Raw genomic sequence first — 21,676 nt, 5'->3', positions numbered from 1 at the left:
GACTTGGGGGGCGTTCGCCCTCCTGTTCATACCCCAGTATATAGCTTTTGCCAAATACTAATACTGACATAATCATCCATTTAATTAAAAAAAAAAATACTATTTTAAACTTGATTCTAATGTTATTGTCGTTTCTAACGTAATAATTCCTTTATTAAAATATTGATAAAACAATGATAAAAAATTATTTCTTTTCATGGAATAATGCCATGTAAGTTTTTATATTGCTTCTTTTTTATATTAACTTGGGGTAAACACATTTATTGAGAGAAATAAAACCATTAGCAATTTTTTTTTTTAAATTTTTCATTACACAATTGTTATATATCATCTTCAAAGTCATCAACATTTTCTGAAAATGAAGAGTCTTCAATTTCAGATTTGTACACTACATCTGAACTAAAATTAGTCAGCATTTTTTTTGAGATAGTGAAATCTTTGCAGCACTTTCCTGAAAAAATTAGTTCTGATCTTATTCTTATAACAGCATCTAACATATTTAGTAAAATTCTATTTCTGGCTTTTGTTTTAGTGGCAGATACAAGAGAGAATATCCTCTCAACTACAGCATTGCTGACAGGTGTTATCAAACAAGTTAAGGCATAGTTTGCAAGGTTTTTAAAAGTATTATGCTGGAGTACACCTAGCCAAAACTGCTCAGTATCAGTTGGAAAGCCACCTACTTTAAATGGTTCTTCTTCTTTCCAATCTACAAATGGAATTTTTCGATACTGTTCTATTAAACCCAAGTCATCAATTACTAGATGTAAAAAGGGCAGTTCAGAAACGTTGGGTCTTGATTCTTTACTTAAAATTATATCTGGATTCAAGTTCGATAAATTTTTATGTCTCCATTGATGATGGTAGTCTAGATGTTACTTGACTATAAGCTTCATCTAATACACACAGGCATCTTTCTTTTACATTTTTTATTTTGATACAAGAGTCAATGCTATGATTGGACTTTTGTAAAAAAGAATCACATTCTTTTATAAATTTAGCACCAAAGTCAACATTATATATATTCTTTTTGTTACTGCTAAAATCATAAATTCTGTGCTTAAGGCTCATTTGAAACAAATTCATTTGTTTGTAAAGGTCACAGGGATCAGCTTTTGTTTGCTGAAATAAACTATTCATTCTTTCAAATTCCTGAACAACAGGTGTTATAAAGTGAAAAAATAGAAAATTTTCAGTGTCTGACATCAATTCTTTCAAAAGTCTTGCTTTGAATCTGGACCTAAAATTTGAAGGTGATAGTTCAGCACAAATAAAATAGGCTTTAAGCTCTTCCCAATTCATTAAAATGTTAAACATCACTTTTCCATGAGCAAGCCACCTTGTAAATGAAGGTTTTTCAAATGGAAGAGGGGCATATCGAGCTGTCTCAGATTTGGTAGCAGCATTCATTACATTAAATAAGTTCATGTAATTTTCACGTCTCAATGCACTATTATGAAACCAATGGGGTATTTCTGACAATATAAAAGCAATATTAGAAGGCAATTTAGACACTGCATTTTCAATGCACAATGCTAATGAATGACATATGCACTTAAGTTGGATACAGTTAGGTGAAACATTTTGAATTCTCGTCCAAACAGAATTATTACATCCTATCATGTTTGATGCACCATCTGTGGCAAATCCTATACAATTAGAAAGACTCTGACCGCACTTTTTAATTTCTTCATCAAGCAAGTGAAATATATTTTCCCCTGTAGTTTCATGGACTAGAATTAATCCCAAAATCTTCGTCACAATTTCATTTTTTAAAACACTAAAAAAACGAACTAAAATGCACAAATGTTTATTTGCTGAAATGTCAGTAGATTCATCTATTATTATGGCATATTTTTTGTTTTTAAAGTTCAACAACATCATTTTTCAATGAAGGAGAAATAACATTTTTTATCAATCCCATACATTTAGCTCTATGGATTTTTACATGTTCTAGTAAACTTCCACGTCCATAAACAACAAAAACTTCATTCAAGTGGTCAACAGTGCGCACAGCACAGTGGCATGTTATAGTTAAAGCCAAATGAAGTTCTGCTTTTTTAATATCTTCTGATAAATTTATATCGGTAACACTCTCAATTAATGGAGTACTTTGGTTGTGTTTCAAAGAGTTGTTATGTGTGACAAGATTGGTCATTTTAGGCTTAATGATGCAGTGACACCATTTGCAATATGCTCTATGGGTACCATCTTCAACCATTTGAACCCATGAAAACTTTTTCTCCCATATCTTTTTATATCGGCGATTAACATCATAAGAAGTCTTCCACTTTTCTGAAGACATAGCTGATTAAAATTTAGATACTAAAAATAAATAAAATCAAACTGTTGTTCTTGTTTTTTTTTTACTAGAATTGTTATTACTTCTTTATTTACTTTTACTATTACTTCGTTATTACTTTGTTATAACTTCTAATTTAGAAGTTATAAAAAAACATTAAACATATTCAACTATTTATATTATAATTTTTATACCTTATATCTGCATTAATAAAAATAACATTTTAAAATTTTAAAAAATAACATTATTTTACACTTAATAATTAAGTTATCATAATCAGCCTACTATAATAATCATTTTAAGAAATAAAATATTGGAATAAAAAAACCAAACATAGCTAAATTGCCGATAAGCCGATTATTTTTTGCGGTGGCCAGATTCACGGATTTGGCCACTAAATGGCCAATCTGGCAACCCTGGTTTAAGCTTAAAGGGGCGCCAAAAAGTCAATTTTACTATAAAAAGTTTTTTTTTTTTTAATTTTTTTGTAAAAAAGACGATATTTTATTACTTTTATAACACATAAGTAATGTAAGAAAATTTTGTCTAAAATAAAAATAAACTCACTACAAATATACAAAATATAAAAATATACTCACTACACTACGTAAAATAAAAAAATATTTTATTGATAATTAATTATTATCGGATGAATCATTGTTACTTTCAGAACCCGATGAATCGGACTCTAAATAATCTTCATCGTCACACATAATTCTATTTTCATCAAGCTGTGGTGGTATTATAGGTGGGATAATTAAATTCAAAACTTCCAACGGTAGTTTACCAGTTTTCTTACTTGACAATTCTCTGTGTGAGTTGATGACAGGATCTGATGTTACCAAAAGCATATTGAGCAAATCTATATTTGTGCAAATACGTGAATTTTTTCTTGTATGATGTTCGCAGAATCGACGAAAATCTTTATTGCGGGCTTCTGAGACTCTTCCGACAGTTGTCCTATTGGAAGAAGGCATGTTTTTATAACTTCCGTGCTATGTACAAGTATTTTGTGCACAGTAACAGGCATATAGTACCACGGATACAGATTAATATAAAGAGTTCTGGTTTCAGAACAAAGCTTTTCAAATTCATAATAGTTAATATCATAGCCAGAGGAAAGTGTTCTTAATAAAATACTGAAATTTTTAATGAGATTGATGTCTAAACCCGTAATCTTGCCACTCAACTCTGGCTTCATAAAAAACCTGCGAGCTGTGTTCCCATCATTTGTATTCCCAAAGCCAGGTTTTGGTTTATCTACAATAAGAGCCATATGCTTTTTAAATTTTTGTTTGATATCTTCTGAACGTTTTTGGACACTAAATTTATCTTCATCGCTTCTAACTTGCCACTTTTTTATATCTAAACGATAGCTAATGTGTAGCATGCACTCAAAAAAACGAATCCACGCATGCAAAGTAGACAGACCAAAACCATAATGTTCTTTTTTAACAACTAAGTCTTTTAGTTCACCGTTCATCATTTTAAGAGTCACACCACATATGTAACATTTTTGTTGGGAACTTGTGTCAGTCAAGGCATTGCAAACTTTTCCATCTATCATTGATAGTATTAGGTTGTGTTTAACAGTAATTTGAGATTCGTTGAGTCTTATAGATGTTGGAACAAGTTGAGAAACTTCTTTTAAAACTTGGTTAGTTTCTTTTGTAGTTAAAAGATTTGTTTCTTTTGAAAAAATAAATTTAATTGGTCGGCAATAAAGCGTGGATGAAGGTCGTGGATTTTGCCAAGTAATATTTTGACCGTCACTCAGTCTCAACGGAACAAATGAAAATACAAACAGAAATTGATCAGTAGCATCAGAGTTTTTAAATCTCTGTTTGTATGTGCTGTGACCGGAGCTCCCATCACATCCCCATTTGCTAATTAGTGTGAATGGCGTAGTAAAAGCAATACTTTTAAGAACTTCGCATTGGGCTTCAATTAGGCGTTCAGTAGTTTTATCAAGTATAGCTTGTAGGCTAATTTCGGCACGTGTTTCTGTAACAGAAATATGTTCATCTAACATAACTTAGATAACATAACTTTTTCGACTTGCATAGACTATAATAAGATGGAAATAATATATGCCCTGCCTTTAAAGACCACTTTCTCGTCTGTTTTTAAGAATGACTTGTACATTTAGAGTCAATGTAATAAGCTAATGCCTCGTCACGATTTAATTGCCTGCCCCCACAAATAAAGTCTTTTGATTTAATTTTTTCTGATTATTCCAGACTTTTTCTGATTAAAGTAGCTTGGTTTCTGTGTCCCAACGCACGGCATGCTACTTCAGCAGCTGTGGTCAACTCAGTTGCACTTTGCGATTTTACTAAGTTTTCAACCCTTCGCTTTTTGGTTTTAAAGGACGAGTCTTCAAAGTTCTTTTTTAGTCGTCCTTGAATTTCTCCAGATGATGAAAAAGTACATTTCTGGTATATACTTACTTTAAATTCTACATATGCCCCCTCTAGCCAAATTTTATTTTTGTTTAAAAAACGGTCCATCATCATATGTGCTGCAGACCATTTTTTTGCGAATATTGAAGCCATACATGAAATTTTTAACTGCAAAGACCTCTCAGAATCTCTAGTCACATCAGTTACATCAGTAACACAAAATCTTTGCAAAATAAAATCCATTAAACGAGAATTTCTTTCTTCTTGATTATGTCTTCGCCATTCTTCAAAAAAAACTCCATTTTTGAAAAAGAGCGCACATGATCTAAATAAAATTTAATAACAAAAAGTTGTGGATTTATGTGGTGAAAATTTTTTCTTTGTTGTACACCTTAGGACTTTAGCGATACACTGTTAATAAATCAGCTTGGATACATGTGGATACAAAAAGTTGTATAAATTTAAAAATTAAAAACCAAAAAATATTTTACAATTTTAACCCAGTTTTTTAAACCATATTTTAACACATATTGCTTAACTTTTAGATAAAATATTTAATGTAATTAAATAGTACTTACCCTCAAAAGTAAAATCCATCGCTGCATTAAAATGATTGCTTTCTTTAATTCTTGTTAAATGTTAATGCAACCATTGTAAACTTTTAATTAATTTTTTTCAAAAATTAAATTACATTTTAACGCCTCTTTAATTGCTTATAACACATTGCTGTGTAATGTTTTTCATAGTTAACACCGCAAGTTATTAATAATGTAGGACTGTTATTGTGAAAATATTATCAATTAGTCGATTTCTTGATATGACTTTTGTCCACCTAGCTTGTATGAAGCGATACACTGTGCAGCGGCGTAACAATTACAATTTACTTCATAAAGGCCGTTACGGCCGTAACAATTACAATTTACTTCATAAAGGCCGTTATTTTTACTCAATACGGTCGACCGCAAAGCCGTTGCTTAATATTTTGTTAGAATTAAAAATATTTTTCATGATTTCTGAAGCTAGTTATGATATATAAAAGATATGGCAGTATAAAAATATCATTCGCAATAGTTTGTTTACAATAGTCAAGAATGCAAAGAATCTAGCATTAAAGTAGATTTCCACTTTCCTAAACTCTTAATTTCCAAAAAGTATTTTTTAACTTGAAATAATAACAAACTACTCTTCAAAACCAATATTAAAAGACAATGATCTACTTTCACGAGTTCATGTAGTAACAGCATGATAGATATCGATTTTTTCTTGCAGAAGCTTGAGTTTGAGTTCCTTTTGCTTGGCCATGTGCTTAAAATCCAATTCTATCAGATCATTCTGAAGACTGAGATTTCTACTCTTCTTAAGAATAAATTAGTCATTTGAAAAAACTGTGGGACTTTTTTTTATTTGATGATGTTGCTACATGTGGCTTCTTTTCAAGAAAACCGGATGTGCTTACTTGGGGAGTTACTACATAGTTGTCGGTCGTTGCTTTTCTTAAAATGCTAAACCAAAAGTTACTGCTAATATAATGTTATATTTGGCTAGTATAATGTTATATTTGTATTGGCCATCTGCCAGCGAATGGTGAAAAAATGAAAAAATCTGCCAGCGAACAAATTAAAACAGCGTTTGGTGAACAAATGAAAAAAAGTATCAATGATTTAATCAGACCTGTTTTAATGTTGCTGGCTTCATCAAAAGCAATATAGATGGAAGGAGCCTCAAAAGCTTAATCACAAACCTCTAAAGTCGATGTTTTGCTTGAGGAAGCCTGTGTTCCAAAGCTAACAGCAACATCTGTGACATCCAGAGCAAAAACATCAATAGAGCCTCGGCCAACAATATCAAGAATAATCTCCTCTGCATTGGTGAAAGTAAAACCTTGGCTTCCAGTCTTCAGTGACTTAACATCATTAAAATCACTTTTTCACTGTTGTTCGCTTAAGATTGCCGAAGTCTATTCTTTTTAATGCTTTGTGATCAGTCACAACTGCACCAAGGGCCAATAACTCTCTTTGGATGTTCTTCCAGATTTTATCACGTTTTTTTCAATTGATGCAGGCTTGAGCTTTCCAAAGAGAGTACTTTTATTGGCATATGCAAGTTCAGCTAGTTTAAGTTTCTGATAATGTGTTAACATTTTTATGGCTTTTGAACAGTAGTAAAATGTTATTTACCTTTAATTAAAAGTAACAGGCACATTTCAACTATTAAATTTATCATTCCTAAAAACATAACAGGCTCATTTCAATTTATAAATTTGTCTATTATAAAAATATAACAGGTACATTTCAATTTGTAAATTTATTTTTTGTGATCAAGAAATCACAATTAGGCTAATAGAAATTATAAAAATGTGATAAAACCAATATTCCCAACTCTAAATTTTCCAAGCACACTCCAATTATTTAGCTGAGAAATATTCTATAACATCAAGCTATTTTATGCTTTATCTTCCTGCTAAAAAAATGCATTTAAAAAAAATTTTTGTAGCCTAGAATTAGATAAATATCAAACATCCCATCAAAAAATTTAGCCATAGCCTTTATTTCATTTTTCAAGTAAAACTTTATTTTATCTCATTACGTTATTTTAGTCATCGACCCAAATTTGTCATATTCATAAGTAATATTTAGCTTTAATCAATAAAAAAAAATGAAATTTGTAAATCACTGAGTAAACGAACTTATCTACCTTTAAATGTAAGAAATGCTGACCCATTTTTTGGTACAAAACGTAAGCAAGGAATTTTATATATATATATATATATATATATATATATATATATATATATATATATATATATATATATATATATATATATATATATATATATATAAAATGTAAACATAAAACTTTAAATTTCGTACTCAAGTCTCTGAAATAATTAAATGAAATTTGCTCACAAAATACATTTAAAAAAGATATTTTTCATCGAGGTACATTCACTGTTAACCTCTTGTGTGCCGAAAATGCTGAAGTTCTCTTAAAATTTTCTAACTTTTTTGCATTTTGCGTAACAATCTTTATAGAAAACGGCCCTGCTGTAAATTCTAACTTTTGCATAAATATGCAAACATTTAACCTAGGAATGGTTCAAGTGATATTATCTTCAAACCATTTTTGAAAATAAATAGATTTGTCCTCGAAAAACGAAGAGCTACAAATCTTTTAAAAATTTCAATGAATATTAAGTGATTTTAATAATAATATGAGTTTCAAAAATGAATGAAAAGGCTTTAAATACAAAAGACTTTCGTATTCAAAACCTTGTTTTGCAGAGTTATTGACCTCCCTTCAACTAATGTAATTATGTAATTTGTATCTATGTAAAAACTTATGCAAAAGGAGCAGATCAGCAAAAAAAAAAGCATTATGATATTTGCAATATTTGTGGAGAAGACGTTAACCATTCGTTAAGAAAATGCTAATGAGCAAATTAGTCATCGACCAAAATTTATTAGTTATCTTCACAAATGAAGTTTAGCTTTAATCAATAAAAATTGAACATTATGTAGTACACGAACTTCTCCAACTCTAAAAAAATAAGAAATGCAGACCCTTCTTTTGGCACAAAAGATAAGCCAAAATAAGCAAAACATTCTCTATTTATGTAAATATTATTTGTTTTACGGCAATTATGAAAAATCCGTAAGTAGGCACATTTTTGTATAATTTCAATATTCCGAAATTAGGCAGTATTTTGCGTTTTGCCTAACAAGCATTATAGGATGGGGTCCTACCGATCTAGTCGCGCAACACTAATAAACAAACGAACACTGCTCAAAACATTATAACATCATTGCATTTTTAGACAAAACTACAATCAGTATGGTCGCGGTGGGCATTCATCGTATTTTCCGAGGCATTGTCCGAGACCACGGTAACCAGCTTTGGCGCAAAACACTAACCCGTATGGACATGGCATGCAGATCGCTCTCTTGTTGACACATGCCACGTAGCCAGATCGAGGCTCGCTATCAATAGCGTAGTTGCCGTCAGCACGATAGATGCAGTCATTTGTAACGTCGACACCTAAAGTTTAAAGACAAGATTAAACAATGAGCTTCTTCGCTCAAAAACAAAAATAAAAATTTACTGCGCTCTAGTCGAACCCGCAACGCGGTTAGGAAACAAAAGCGTGACATACTCAACTAAGCTTTGCTAAAGCAATTTCTGAAGAAATCTCTTACCAAGACAGAGAACGCGTTTTGGTTGGTAGTCTGTTTTCTTGGGTTCGTAGTCGGTTTTCTTGGGTTCGTAGTCGATTTTCTCGCGTTCGTAGTCGGTTTTCCCGTGTTCGTAATCCGTGTTCTGGTGTTCGTAGCCGTCTTCTTGATCTTGCGCTACACGCACTGCGTTTGCTGTGACAGTCAGAACACAAGCTGCGATGAAAACTATCTTTGTTGCCATGGTTGTCGAGCTGTTTGAAGTTTTTATTAAATTCGCTTATACTTTGCGTTTGAACTTGCTTGTGTTTGCTAAGCGCGTTTATATAAGCGCTTTTCAACGGACAGTTGAGGAAGTAACAACTGCACAAATTTGCGAGTAATGTGCTACACGAGCGCTGAAAAGTAATAACGAACTAACAAGTGCTTCGTTTAAGGAAACGCGTTTCGTTTCTGCAAAAAGTTGATGTCATTAAACTAGTCTGGCACAAACGCAAACTCAGACGGCGCACAGAAAAAACAAACAAAACAAAAGCTACGAAAGCACACCATACTTATATTAAACTATTTAACGTACATGGTTTAAACAGTTTTCGTAATTTTTGTACAATAATCTTTGAAACGATGAAATGAAATTTGTTTACAAAACTCTAATTAGAAAAATACATATCTCCAAGGTATATTCCTAACGCCATATCGAAGCTTGAAGTTGCTCTGCTTCTAATGATAAGTGTAGTTTTGTTGGTGACAGTAAACTAAACCCTTGCACACGTTTTGATGATTGAAAAAAACGGTTTTTTTACACTATGATAAAATGCAAAAACAACAAGTTTTTAAAGCTTATTGCAGTATGTTTTAAATCTGCTGTTAAGCATGGCTGCCGAGAGGGGAGGCTGGACAGGGAAGATTCCCGGGACCCCGTGTGTGTACAAATAATTTTTAAAAACAATTTTTAAAAGATGTAAATAGTTTTGACTTTTAAAAGATTTGAATAACTTTCATTTTTAATTTTCAATGACCATAGCACGCTTTTGGTCCTGGGTATATGATTGATCATAATGAGGGCCCCATAACAAAACATCTCTAAGGCCCGAAATTTCTCTCAGTGGCTATGCTATCAAGTAACTAATTAAAGAAGCAAAACTGCTATTAAGTATATAACTTAAGAAGTAAAAGAATGTAGGTAAACTGTAAACATAACAGACTATAAAAGTTTCTAATGCTTTTCATTATTAAGCGTACGGGAGAAACTTCACTCCTCGTGAATGAAATGCGAAATACTAAGGAGGAGGAACGCAAAAATTGCTGTGATCAAAAAGCAAATTCCCCTTCTACCACTTCTTTCGTACGTACGCATGTTCCAGATCAAACTTTGGTAACTTTTCGCATGTTAAATTGTTAACAGTCTGTTTAAAAAGAAACAAAGCACTTCTTTTTTTGTTGATTCAACTTTCTTCAAAGCTTCAGATGTTTTACGTTCTTTTTACAAAACATATCACTAAAGTAAAGAGCAAGTAATTATTGCTGATTAATTTTTGAATTGCGACAGTTATTCGTGTGATTTTACTTATCAGGGAGATTGAAACTAGAGGTTTCTTGAAGAAAAGAATCAGAAGTTGCTAATTCAATCTTTGTTTGAAGGATATAAAAAAGTAAATAAGACAGAGACCGTGTCTTTTGGCGTTAAAGAGGGTTGGAGAGGGTAACGTCTTCTCAGCTCTACAGTGAGCATCGAAAAAACCAAGCTGAACTGCTTTCCGATAGCATGCCCAAATCCTACGCCTTTTATTTTTATCTAAGGTGGCTTATGCGTTTGTTTGTCTTTCATTCGACCCAATTAGGTGTGCTTTCGTAGCTTTTGTTTTGTTTTGTTTGTTTTTTCTGTGCGTCGTCTGAGTATACGTTTGTGCCAAAGTACTTTGATGACGTTAGCTTTTCACAGAAACAAAACGCGTTTCCTCAAACGAAGCACTTGTTAGTTCGTTATTACTTTTCAGCGCTCGTGTAGCACATTACCTGCAAATTAGTGCAGTTGTTATTTCCTCAAATGTCCGTTGAAAAGCGCTTATAAAAACGCGTTTCGCAAACACAAGCAAGTTCAAACGAAAAGCTCAAGCGAATTTAAAAAAACCTTCAAACGGCTCGACAACAATGGCAACCAAAATAGTTTTCATCGCAGCTTGTGTTCTGGCTGTCACAGCAAACGCAGTGCGTGTAGCACAAGATCAAGACGACGGCTACGAACACCAGAACACCGACTACGAACCCAAGAAAACCGACTACGAACCCAAGAAAACCGACTACGAACCCAAGAACACCGACTACGAACCCAAGAAAACCGACTACGAACCCAAGAAAACCGACTACGAACCCAAGAAAACCGACTACGAACCCAAGAAAACCGACTACGAACCCAAGAAAACCGACTACGAACCCAAGAAAACCGACTACGAACCCAAGAAAACAGACTACCAACCAAAACGCGTTCTCTGTCTTGGTAATAATTTCTTCAGAATTTGTTTCAGCAAAGCTTAGCTGAGAATGTCACGCTTTTGTTTCCTAAACCAGTTGCGTGTTCGACTAGAGCGCAGTAAACTTTTATTTTTATTTTTGAGCAAAGAAGCTCACCGTTTAATCTTGTCTTTGAACTTTAGGTGTCGACGTTACAAATGACTGCATCTATCGTGCTGACGGCAACTACGCTATTGACAGCGAGCCTCGATCTGGCTACGTGGCATGTGTCAACAAGAGAGCGATCTGCATGCCATGTCCATACGGGTTAGTGTTTTGCGCCAAAGCTGGTTACCGTGGTCTCGGACAATGCCTCGGAAAATACGATGAATGCCCACCTCGACCATACTGATTGTAGTTTTGTCTGAAATTGCAATGGTGTTACAATGTTTTGAGCAGTGTTCGTTTGTTTGTTAGTGTTGCGCGACTAGACAGGTTGAGCGTCACCCTAAAATACTTGTTAGGCAAAACGCAAAAGATTGTGTAATTACGGAAATATTCGCGTAAATTCAAATATTCCGTAATTACGCAATTTTCGAAATTGTCATCCGCAAAACGCAAAAAAATTAGTAAATACGGACAATTTTTCGTAAATTGAAACTTTGCGTAATTACGAAGTTTTCAAAACCGCAATCCTATAAAAATGCGTACATTCGGATTTTTCTAATTCGCTGTGAATTGGGTACTTTTTGTGTAAATTGAGAAACTTTAGCTTTTTTCGGCACACAAGAGGTAAACAAAGAATATACCTCGAAGAAAAGTATTTTTTTTAGGGATGGTACTTTTACTTTTTTTTTTACTTACTCAAGTAAGTAAAAGTAAAATCCTTTATGAAAAAATAATTTGCGTATATAATTGCAAATGTCCAAAAAAAACTTAAATTTTCTTTTAAAAGTAATCTACTTTTCTAAAACAAATTTTATTTTGTAAAGAAAGGTGAATTTACTTTCAAATGTCAGTTATGTAAAAGTAGGTTATATAAAAAAGTAATTTACATTTAAATGTAAAATTGAGTAACATGGAAAAAGTAATTTACTTTTATATTTAAATGTTAATTACTTTTTTAAAATTGCATTACACAATATAATTTTACGTCGAAATCTAACTTACTTTTGTATTTAAAAAAAATTTCTTTTTAAGAAAATCATATTACAGCAATTGTAAAAAAAAAAGCATTTCAAAATACATTATAAAAAAGTTACAAGCAATCAAATGTAAATAAAATTTACTTATACAATTAGTTTTCATAAGTAGACGTGTTATTTTATAACTAAAATGAAATGGCTAGCTTCCACCCTCTTTCTATGGACCCAGATAATAATGTTTCTCCCGATAGCTTCAGGTGACTTTTTTTTTCAACCCCTTCAAAAATTATCAGCAAAAATATCAGGATTTAAGTAGACGAAGATATGGTGATTTTCACACTGTTGATGTAACACTTAAAAATGTTGCTGATATTTCTCAATAATTTTAGACACAAGCGGTACAATTGATTTGGTATTCATGGTTGATAATGCAGTGCTTGAATCAGAAACATATCGCCATGGCATCAGGACTTCAAGGAATTTCAAAAAAATTTTGTTAAAAGTTTAGCAGATACAGTTGATAATGTTGTATTGATTAATATTTGTTCATCTTCAGAAATTGAATGCAAAAGTAAGTCAGGTGGTTTAGAAAAAGAAAAATTTCATTCTTTTAATATATCAGATGAACAAAATCCATCTGATGTTACCATTTAAAAAGTAAATTACATAAAACTCTTTTTGATTACGTAAGTTTACATTTTAAATAACTTTTAGTTACAATTAAAAGTAATCTATATTTAAAAAGTAATTAAATTTACTTTTTGGTCATTTTAAATCCTATCAAAAATTTTAACCATATCCTTTTAAAGAAATTTTATTTTTAACCAGGGTCTTGTTAATAGCGGTAAAGTGGTTGTATTAGCTTTTACTAGAAAGTCTATCGACCACCTATGCCCCCGACAAAAATCGATTTTTAATCAAATAATTTATACTTACTTGATTTATAATTTTTGCCAAACTTTTTGAAAGGTCCATGTCGCACCCTAAACATATATGATTATGCGTTAAACGAATTGTGAAATATCTTTAGGGAATTTTTCCCAATAATTAAAGCTTTCACAAAAACGGGATATTTTTTTCCTAAATATAATTTTTGCGATAGAATTGCTTTACTGTCATTATGAGATTTTCACTCTCCGCATAAAAATATACTATTTTTTGGAAAAATGTATTTTGCACTAATTAATATTTCAGTTGCTTAATTATGTAAAAAAAACTTAAAGTTTTCCTCCATTTTTTCAGGCGACAAGAAGCGAAAATTTGCGCCCCCCCCCCCCACCACCACCACCACCTTCCTTTGACGGCCGACACCAGTTGAGATGGAGTAACCACTGAAGGCAACCTTTAAATCTTCTTGCATACAAAATAATTTCTGACGGCAACAGCAAGTGGCTTTCATCTCTCGATTGAAGCAGGCCTCCAAAATTAGTTACCATTATAAGTAAAATCAAAATATTTTGTAGCAGCGGCCGTCTATCGGAAGGCGGAAGAAACTGTAGGTAGAGGCAAAAATATTTTGGGAGGCGGACGGCGATGTTTTGCACCTCCAAAAAGAGTTCGTGTTTTGGTGTAATTTTACTTTGCCGCCGGAAGAGATTATTAACGTTGATGCGGTATATCACCATAAAAAGTGATGTTTGATCAAAAAAAAGCAATATAAAGGAAGTTTTCGAAAAATGCGTTCAGTCGGAAAAGTGACGTAGTCAAGGATTAGCATGGATAGGAACCAACCCATCATGTTTGTTAAACTTACCCCCAATTACAAAACCCCTCCACAAAAACGGTCCGCATACATGGAGAATAGTTCCCAACATTATAACTCAGAAGTAGCCAGAAGCAGGCAATTCTCCTCAACACGCTATGTTAAAACAACATAAAATGACTGTTATTTGATAAAAGTAAATAAAATAACTTACTTTTTACTTACTTACTAAGTAAAGTATAGTGTTTTAGTGAAAAAAATTTACTTTTACTTATAATGGTAACTAATTTTTTTTCAAATAGTTTTTATATAAGTTGTCTATGCTAATTTTTGTTATCTTTACACATAAAAGTAATTTCGTATTATGATGCAGTATTCTCTTACTTTTTAAAGTAAATATGACTTTTTTAAAATCTTTCATTTACGTCAGATCACCTTCAAAAATAATTTACTTTTACATGTAAAAAGTAAATTAATTTCGATGCAAACTATTTGTATAATTATAAATCTTAATTACTTTTTAAAGTAAATTACTTTCACACGAGTTACTTTTAAAAGTAATTTACGAAAAGTAAATAACCATTTTATGTGAACTACTTTTACTTGTAATAGAAAAATAACGCATTTTTAAAAAATTTTTAATAAGTTACCCATTTTTAAAATTAACTTTATGTAAGTAATTTATATGTAATATAATTTTATCTTTTTTTAAAAAATGAATTACTTTAAAATGTAAATATATTTCATAATTTAATCTAAGTTATGTAAATTAATTTTTTTTTAAAAGTAATATATTTTTCCATCAAAATAAGTAAAAGTGCCATCCCTAATATAATATATATATATATATATATATATATATATATATATATATATATATATATATATATATATATATATATATATATATATATATATATATATAATATTCCTCGCTAACGTTGTGTACCAAAAAATGGGTCTGCATTTCTTACATTTAGAGGTAGATAAATTCGTGTACTCAGTGATTTATAATGTTCAACTTTTATTGATATAAACTAAATTTTACTTAAGAAGATGACAAACAAATTTCGGTCGATGACTAACTTGTTCAATAGCATTTTTTATTGTAATGAGATAAAATAAAGTTTTACTTTTGAACATAAGTAAAATGGCATTTACCTTTTTTGACCATTTTGCTTTTATGAACACACCTTATGTTAATATCTTAAACAAACATTCTTAATCGTTTAAGGGTTCTTAACAACCTTGATAATTTACAAATTTTTGCCTCAAGGAGGGAATGGGGGGGGGAGTATGCTTACGTTTTGGTTCATTTTCAGAATTTTTACTCTATAAGGTTAAATGTAATTTTGTTCAAGTTAACTTTGTTCTATTGCGATCTCATTCAAGTTCAAACAAATGTCATTGAATATTTATTTTGTTCTTCTTTTAATCTTGTTTATCTCAGTCTTTAACTTATGAACAAGAACAAATGGAAACAAATGAAGCAAATGAAATGCTTAGTCGTTATTAATAAAAAATTGAAAATTATCTACCACTGAAAACAGGAACTTTTTGGTTCAATGATAAAATCATGAATTTTAGTTTTACGAATACTGATTATACAAAACAAATTTGGAATGATAAATTTACGAATCGAAATGTACCTTTTATATTTTTACGAATTAGTTACTCGTATTATTACAAATCTAACCTAACCTTTCATAAAACATAGTATCAAGAATTAATACTGAAAACTTACTAATCGTAAAGATAGTAATTGTAACATTCGAATCAATAAAAATATAACAGGTACATTCCAGCTCTTAAATTTATCATTCGTAAAAATATAACAGGTGCATTTCAATTTGTAAATTTATTATTTGTGATGAAGAAATCACAATCGGACTAATAGAAATCATAAAAATAATGTGATAACTATTTTCCCAACTCTAAATTTTCCAAGTACAATCCAATTATTTAGCTGAAAAATGTTCTATAACATTAAGCCATACTAAGCTTAATCTTTCTGCTAAAAAAATGCATTTAAAAATGTTTTTGAGGCCTAGAATTAGATAAATATCAAACATCCCATTAAGAAGTTCAGCCACGGCCTTTATTTCATTTTTGCAGCCATAAAAATGTTAACACATTATCAGAAACTTAAACTAACTGAACTTGCATATGCCAATAAAAGTACTCTTTTTAAAAAGCTCAAGCCTGCACGATTGTAAAAAACGTGATGAAATCTGCAAGAACATACACAGAGAGTTATTGGCCCTTGGTGCAGTTGTGACTGATCACAAAGCATTAAAAAGAATAGACTTCGGCAATCTTAAGCGAACAACAGTGAAAAAGTATGTTAAGTCACTGAAGACTGGAAGCCAAGGTTTTACTTTCACCAATGCAGAGGAGATTATTCTTGATATTGTTGGCCGAGGCTCTATTGATGTTGTTCTCTGGATGTCACAGATGTTGCTGTTAGCTTTGAAAAACAGGCTTCCTCAAGCAAAACATCGACTCTAGAGATTTGTGATTAAGTTTTTGAGGCTCCTTCCATCTCTATTGCTTTTGGTGAAGCCAGCAACATTAAAACAGGTCTGATTAAATCATTGATACTTTTTTTCATTTGTTCACCAAACGCTGTTTTAATTTGTTCGCTGGCAGATTTTTTCATTTTTTCACCATTCGCTGGCAGATGGCCAATACAAATGTAACATTATATCAGCAGTAAATTTTGGTTTAGCATTTTAAGAAAAGCAACGACCGACAACTATGTAGTAACTCCCCAAGCAAGCACATCCAGTGTTCTTGAAAAGAAGCCCCATGCAGCAACATCATCAAATAAAAAAAAGTCCTACAGTTTTTTCAAATGACTTCTTTAATCTTGAGAAGAATAGGAATTTCAGTCTTCAGAATGATCAGATAGAATTGGATTTTAAGCACATGGCCAAGCAAAAGGAACTCGAACTCAAGCTTCTGCAAGAAATAATCGATTTCTATTATGCTGTTACTACATGAATTCGTGAAAGTAGATCATTGTCTTTTAATATTGGTTTTGAAGAGTAATTTGTTATTATTTCAAGTTAAAAAATACTTTTTGGAAATTAAGAGTTTAGGAAAGTGGAAATCTACTTTAATGCTAGATTCTTTGCATTCTTGACTATTGTAAACAAACGATTGTGAATGATATTTTTATACTGCCATATCTTTTATATATCATAACTAGCTTCAGAAATCATGGAAAATATTTTTAATTCTACCAAAATGTTAAGCACCAGCGCACTTTGCATCAATTAGCGGAAATAGGATTTTGTACAAATTTTTTAGTTGTTTTTCATATTTAAAAATTTTTAAGGCTTTTTTTTTTTACATTCAGTTTTTAATTCTCTATATAAAAAAAAAAATTATTTTTAGTTTTTTTAAACTTTTGATATCTTAAAGGTTTTTTTAGGATTTTAAAAAACTAGCATTTTTGTTAAAATCTTTTCAAAGTATATGATAAGAGTTATATTTCTTTATTATTTTTATACGAAATTAAAATAACCATTTATTTACTTGAATGTAAAACTAGAAATAGAAATAAAAAGGTTTTTTGCATTTTTTTGCTGATTTTTTGATTTTTTAAACATTGATTGATTTGTGGTCACAAAGGTCGCCTCGTTTTTTTTGAATAAAATATGGCTACTGCGAATAGACGTTACTGCTATGCAAAAAAATTGAGGCGACCTCTGTGATCTCATACTTAAAAATTTTTTTTACTACTATGATTTTTATTCAAAAACCGACTGAATTCTGTGAAGTTAATGAAAATTTTGTAGTTCAATAAGATACGGTAAGTTTTTATTTGATTCAGTTTTACCTTGCTATAGTTTTTATTAATTATCAAAATGGCTACATTCACTCTTCGTCAACATTTAACACATACATTTCCCCCGAGGCATATATTCTTAAGAAAAATTTTTAAGCCTGTGCCAAATTTTTGCAGTTTTAGTTTATTGCACTAAATAGTTTCAAAGTTTTTCGAAGACTAACTTTTGAGTTGATAAAAAACTTTAACAAATGTGGAAAAAAAAGCAGTTTGTTCTTCACTAAATACAAAGATTTTCTGGATAAAAAAATAGAATACAAATCATGTCTGGTAAGTTTTTTTTTACTTAAATGTTATAAATAAAATGTTATTTTATATATATATATATATATATATATATATATATATATATATATATATATATATATATATATATATATATATATATATATATATATATATATATATATATATATATATATATATATATATATATATATATATATATATATTTATGGGCAATTCTATACAAATGACGGTCGTAACATATGATGCTTTTTTAGCCATTAAAAATTAACCAAGAATGTTACTTACATGAAAATTTCAAGAAATATTAAATACTATTATATAATTTACTATGCAAAAGTTAAATCATTAAAGTGTTCAACTTAGGGCCTGTTTATATGGACAAGCACTAGCCTGTTTCCCGAGCTAGCCCGGAAAAAGAGCCAGTTTAAAAATGCGTTTATGGGCCTGTTTACATGGAAAGCGGGCTGGCTCGGCAAACGAGCTCATAGCCCGGATAGCGAGATCTCACTGTTTTTTGCCGAGATCTCGCCAAACGGGTTGGTTAATTTCTTTTATAAAATTAAAATATTGATGACGCCGGATATTGACGTCATCAATATTTTAACTTAATTTTATTTTGCGTTTATATGAATAAACGAACTAGTCCGGATAGCAAGATCTCACTGTTTTTTGCCGAGATCTCGCCAAACAGGCTGGTTAGTTTCTTATATAAATTTGTACGCATGCGTACAAATTCTTACATTTTTTAAATTTGAAAGCTTTCGCGTAAAATAATAAATTTAATAATAAAACTGGCAACATCCGTGTACTTAAAATTTTAGTTGTTTTGCTATTATAATTTACCAAAGATCCAGTATCTTTTAAGTAATATAAAACAGTAGCTACTTTTTTATCTGCTGATAGAGCTCTAGAGTTAGGCGAGAAAGGGTCAGGAGATAAATAAGGGCTTAACTCTGAAACCAAATTCATGAAAAGAAAGCGTGAAAGGCTAAAATTTGTTTTCCATTTATCAATGGAAGCTACACCAGTTATAATGTTATGCTACCATAAATCAGTTCCGCCAGTTTTAAACAAGCAACTACGATTTTTTCTTTGAACGCACCTCTCTCTTGCTTGTTTCATCTTTTGAAAAGTTTGTAATCGTTTTCTTATAGGAATAATATTTAAAAAATTATCAAATTTAAATTTGTAAAGCTTATATAATACAATTAGGCTTTTAAGAAGCATTATTTGTGTTACAATACCAGTTAAACATATTGTTAAAACTGAAATGTGTTCTTTTGTCGCTAGCCGCCATCTTTAAAGTTATTATTTTACCGATAAAGAGGCCAGCTATGCTAGAAAAAGCCAGGCTAACCTCGATATCATTGTTTATTTTTTTGGGAAAAATTCATATAAACGCAACTTTAAAACTGGCTCGTTTTCCGGGCTAGCTCGGCAAATGGGCTAGCCCTTGTCCATTTAAACAGGCCCTATATGAATTTTTGCCAAAAAAAGTAAAAAAAATGATATCGAGGTCAGCCTGGCTTTTTCTAGCAGGGCTGGCCTCTTTATCGGTAAAATAATAACTTTAAAGATGGCGGCTAGCGACAAAAAAAACACATTGCATTTTAACAATATGTTTAACTAGTATTATAACACAAATAATGCTTCTTAAAAGCCTAATTGTATTATATAAGCTTTACAAATTTAAATTTGATAGTTTTTAAAATATTATTCTTTTACGAAAACGATCACAATCACTTCAAAAGATAAAACAAGCAAGAGAGAGGTGACTTAAAAGAAAAAATCGTAGTTGCTTCCATTGATGTATGGAAAACAAATTTTAGGCTTTCACGCTTTCTTTTCATGAATTTGGTTTCAGAGTTAAGCCCTTATTTATCTTCTGACCCTTTTTCTCCTAACTCTAGAGCTCTATCAGCAGATAAAAAAGTAGCTACTGTTTTATATTACTTAAAAGATACTGGATCTTTGGTAAATTATAAGAAAAACTACTAAAATTCTAAGTACACGGAAGTTGCCAGTTTTATTGTTAAACTTATTATTTTACGCGGAAGCTTCCAAATTTAAAAAAAGTGAGAGTTTACACGCATGCGTACAAATTTTGATAAGAAATTAACCAGCCCGTTTTTTGGCAAACGGGCTAGTCATTTTCTAATAAAAATTGCGTAAAAAAAATTGCGTAAAAAAGTGCGTAAACTTAAGCAATTTTTTGCGTAATTACGGAATATTGAACCGAACTAGTCGCACAATACTAATAATTAAACGAACACTGCTCAAAACATTAGAAAATCATTACATTTTTAGACAAAACTACAATCAGTATGGTCGAGGTGGGCATTCATCATATTTTCCGAGGCATTGTCCGAGACCACGGTAACCAGCTTTGGCACAAAACACTAACCCATATGGACATGGCATGCATATCGCTCTCTTGTTGACACATGCCACGTAGCCAGATCGAGGCTCGCTGTCAATAGCGTAGTTGCCGTCAGCACGATAGATGCAGTCATTTGTAACGTCGACACCTAAAGTTCAAAGACAAGATTAAACGGTGAGCTTCTTTGCTCAAAAACAAAAATAAAAGTTTACTGCGCTCTAGTCGACACGCAACTAGTTTAGGAAACAAACACGTGACATTCTCAGCTAAGCTTTGCTGAAGCAAATTCTGAAGAAATCTCTTACCAAGACAAATAACGCGTTTTGGTTGGTAGTCTGTTTTCTTGGGTTCGTAGTCAATTTTCCCGTGTTCGTAGTCGGTTTTCCCGTGTTCGTAATCGGTGTTCTGGTGTTCGTAGCCGTCGTCTTGATCTTGCGCTACACGCACTGCGTTTGCTGTGACAGCCAGAACACAAGCTGCGATGAAAACTATCTTGGTTGCCATGGTTGTCGAGATGTTTGATGGTTTTTTGAATTCGCTTGAGCTTTTCGTTTGAACTTGCTTGTGTTTGCGAAGCGCGTTTTTATAAGCGCTTTTCAACGAACAGTTGAGGAAGTAACAACTGCACTAATTTGCGAGTAATTTGCTACACGAGCGCTGAAAAGTAATAACGAACTAACAAGTGCTTCGTTTAAGGAAACGCGTTTTGTTTCTGCGAAAAGTTTACGTCACCAAAATTGTTTGGCACAAACGCATCCTCAAACTGCGCACAGAAAAAACAAACAAAACAAGTGCTACGAAAGCACACCTAAATGGGTCGAAAGATAGACGAACAAGCAAATTATTCTACTTAGATAAAATTAAAACGTGTTGGATTTGGACATACGGATCGGAAAGCAGTTTAGCTTGGTTTCTTTGATGCTCATTGAAGAGCTGGGTTGGTGTTCCTTTTTCGGATGCACTTTAACGCACTCACAACGCCTAAAGACACGGTCTTTGTCTTATTTACTTTTTTATATTCTT

General features: G+C 31.5%; 4 protein-coding genes across 4 annotated transcripts; 1 reads left to right on the top strand and 3 right to left on the bottom strand.

The window, feature by feature from the left end:
• Nucleotides 1-279: 279 nt before the first annotated feature.
• On the bottom strand, nt 280-1,929 carry LOC149887918 (zinc finger MYM-type protein 6-like). The gene has a single exon (XM_090089335.1). The coding sequence runs from the start codon at nt 1,882-1,884 to the stop codon at nt 844-846; it is 1,041 nt and encodes a 346-aa protein (XP_089945461.1). The 5' UTR covers nt 1,885-1,929; the 3' UTR covers nt 280-843.
• A 6,601-nt stretch (nt 1,930-8,530) lies between these two features.
• On the bottom strand, nt 8,531-9,628 carry LOC149887917 (periculin-1-like). The gene is made up of 2 exons (XM_090088388.1): nt 8,898-9,628; nt 8,531-8,739 (listed from the first exon to the last, which is right to left on the bottom strand). The coding sequence occupies exons 1-2, from the start codon at nt 9,115-9,117 to the stop codon at nt 8,531-8,533; spliced, it is 429 nt and encodes a 142-aa protein (XP_089944514.1). The 5' UTR covers nt 9,118-9,628.
• A 1,075-nt stretch (nt 9,629-10,703) lies between these two features.
• Nucleotides 10,704-11,767, top strand: LOC149887916 (uncharacterized). Its single transcript, XM_090088117.1, has 2 exons — nt 10,704-11,370; nt 11,528-11,767. The coding sequence occupies exons 1-2, from the start codon at nt 11,025-11,027 to the stop codon at nt 11,734-11,736; spliced, it is 555 nt and encodes a 184-aa protein (XP_089944243.1). The 5' UTR covers nt 10,704-11,024; the 3' UTR covers nt 11,737-11,767.
• An 8,825-nt stretch (nt 11,768-20,592) lies between these two features.
• Nucleotides 20,593-21,157, bottom strand: LOC149887915 (periculin-1-like). Its single transcript, XM_090088531.1, has 2 exons — nt 20,959-21,157; nt 20,593-20,801 (listed from the first exon to the last, which is right to left on the bottom strand). Exons 1-2 carry the CDS (start codon nt 21,155-21,157, stop codon nt 20,593-20,595), a joined length of 408 nt encoding a protein of 135 aa, XP_089944657.1.
• Nucleotides 21,158-21,676: the final 519 nt, after the last annotated feature.

Source organism: Hydra viridissima, unplaced genomic scaffold (assembly GCF_058129835.1).
Source record: "Hydra viridissima isolate aposymbiotic clone 2 unplaced genomic scaffold, HvirCarnegie_v1 scaffold_5, whole genome shotgun sequence".
NCBI classification, from domain to species: Eukaryota; Metazoa; Cnidaria; class Hydrozoa; order Anthoathecata; family Hydridae; genus Hydra; species Hydra viridissima.
Note: the sequence above shows the minus strand (reverse complement) of the source record. Positions and strands in the feature narration are given on the sequence as shown.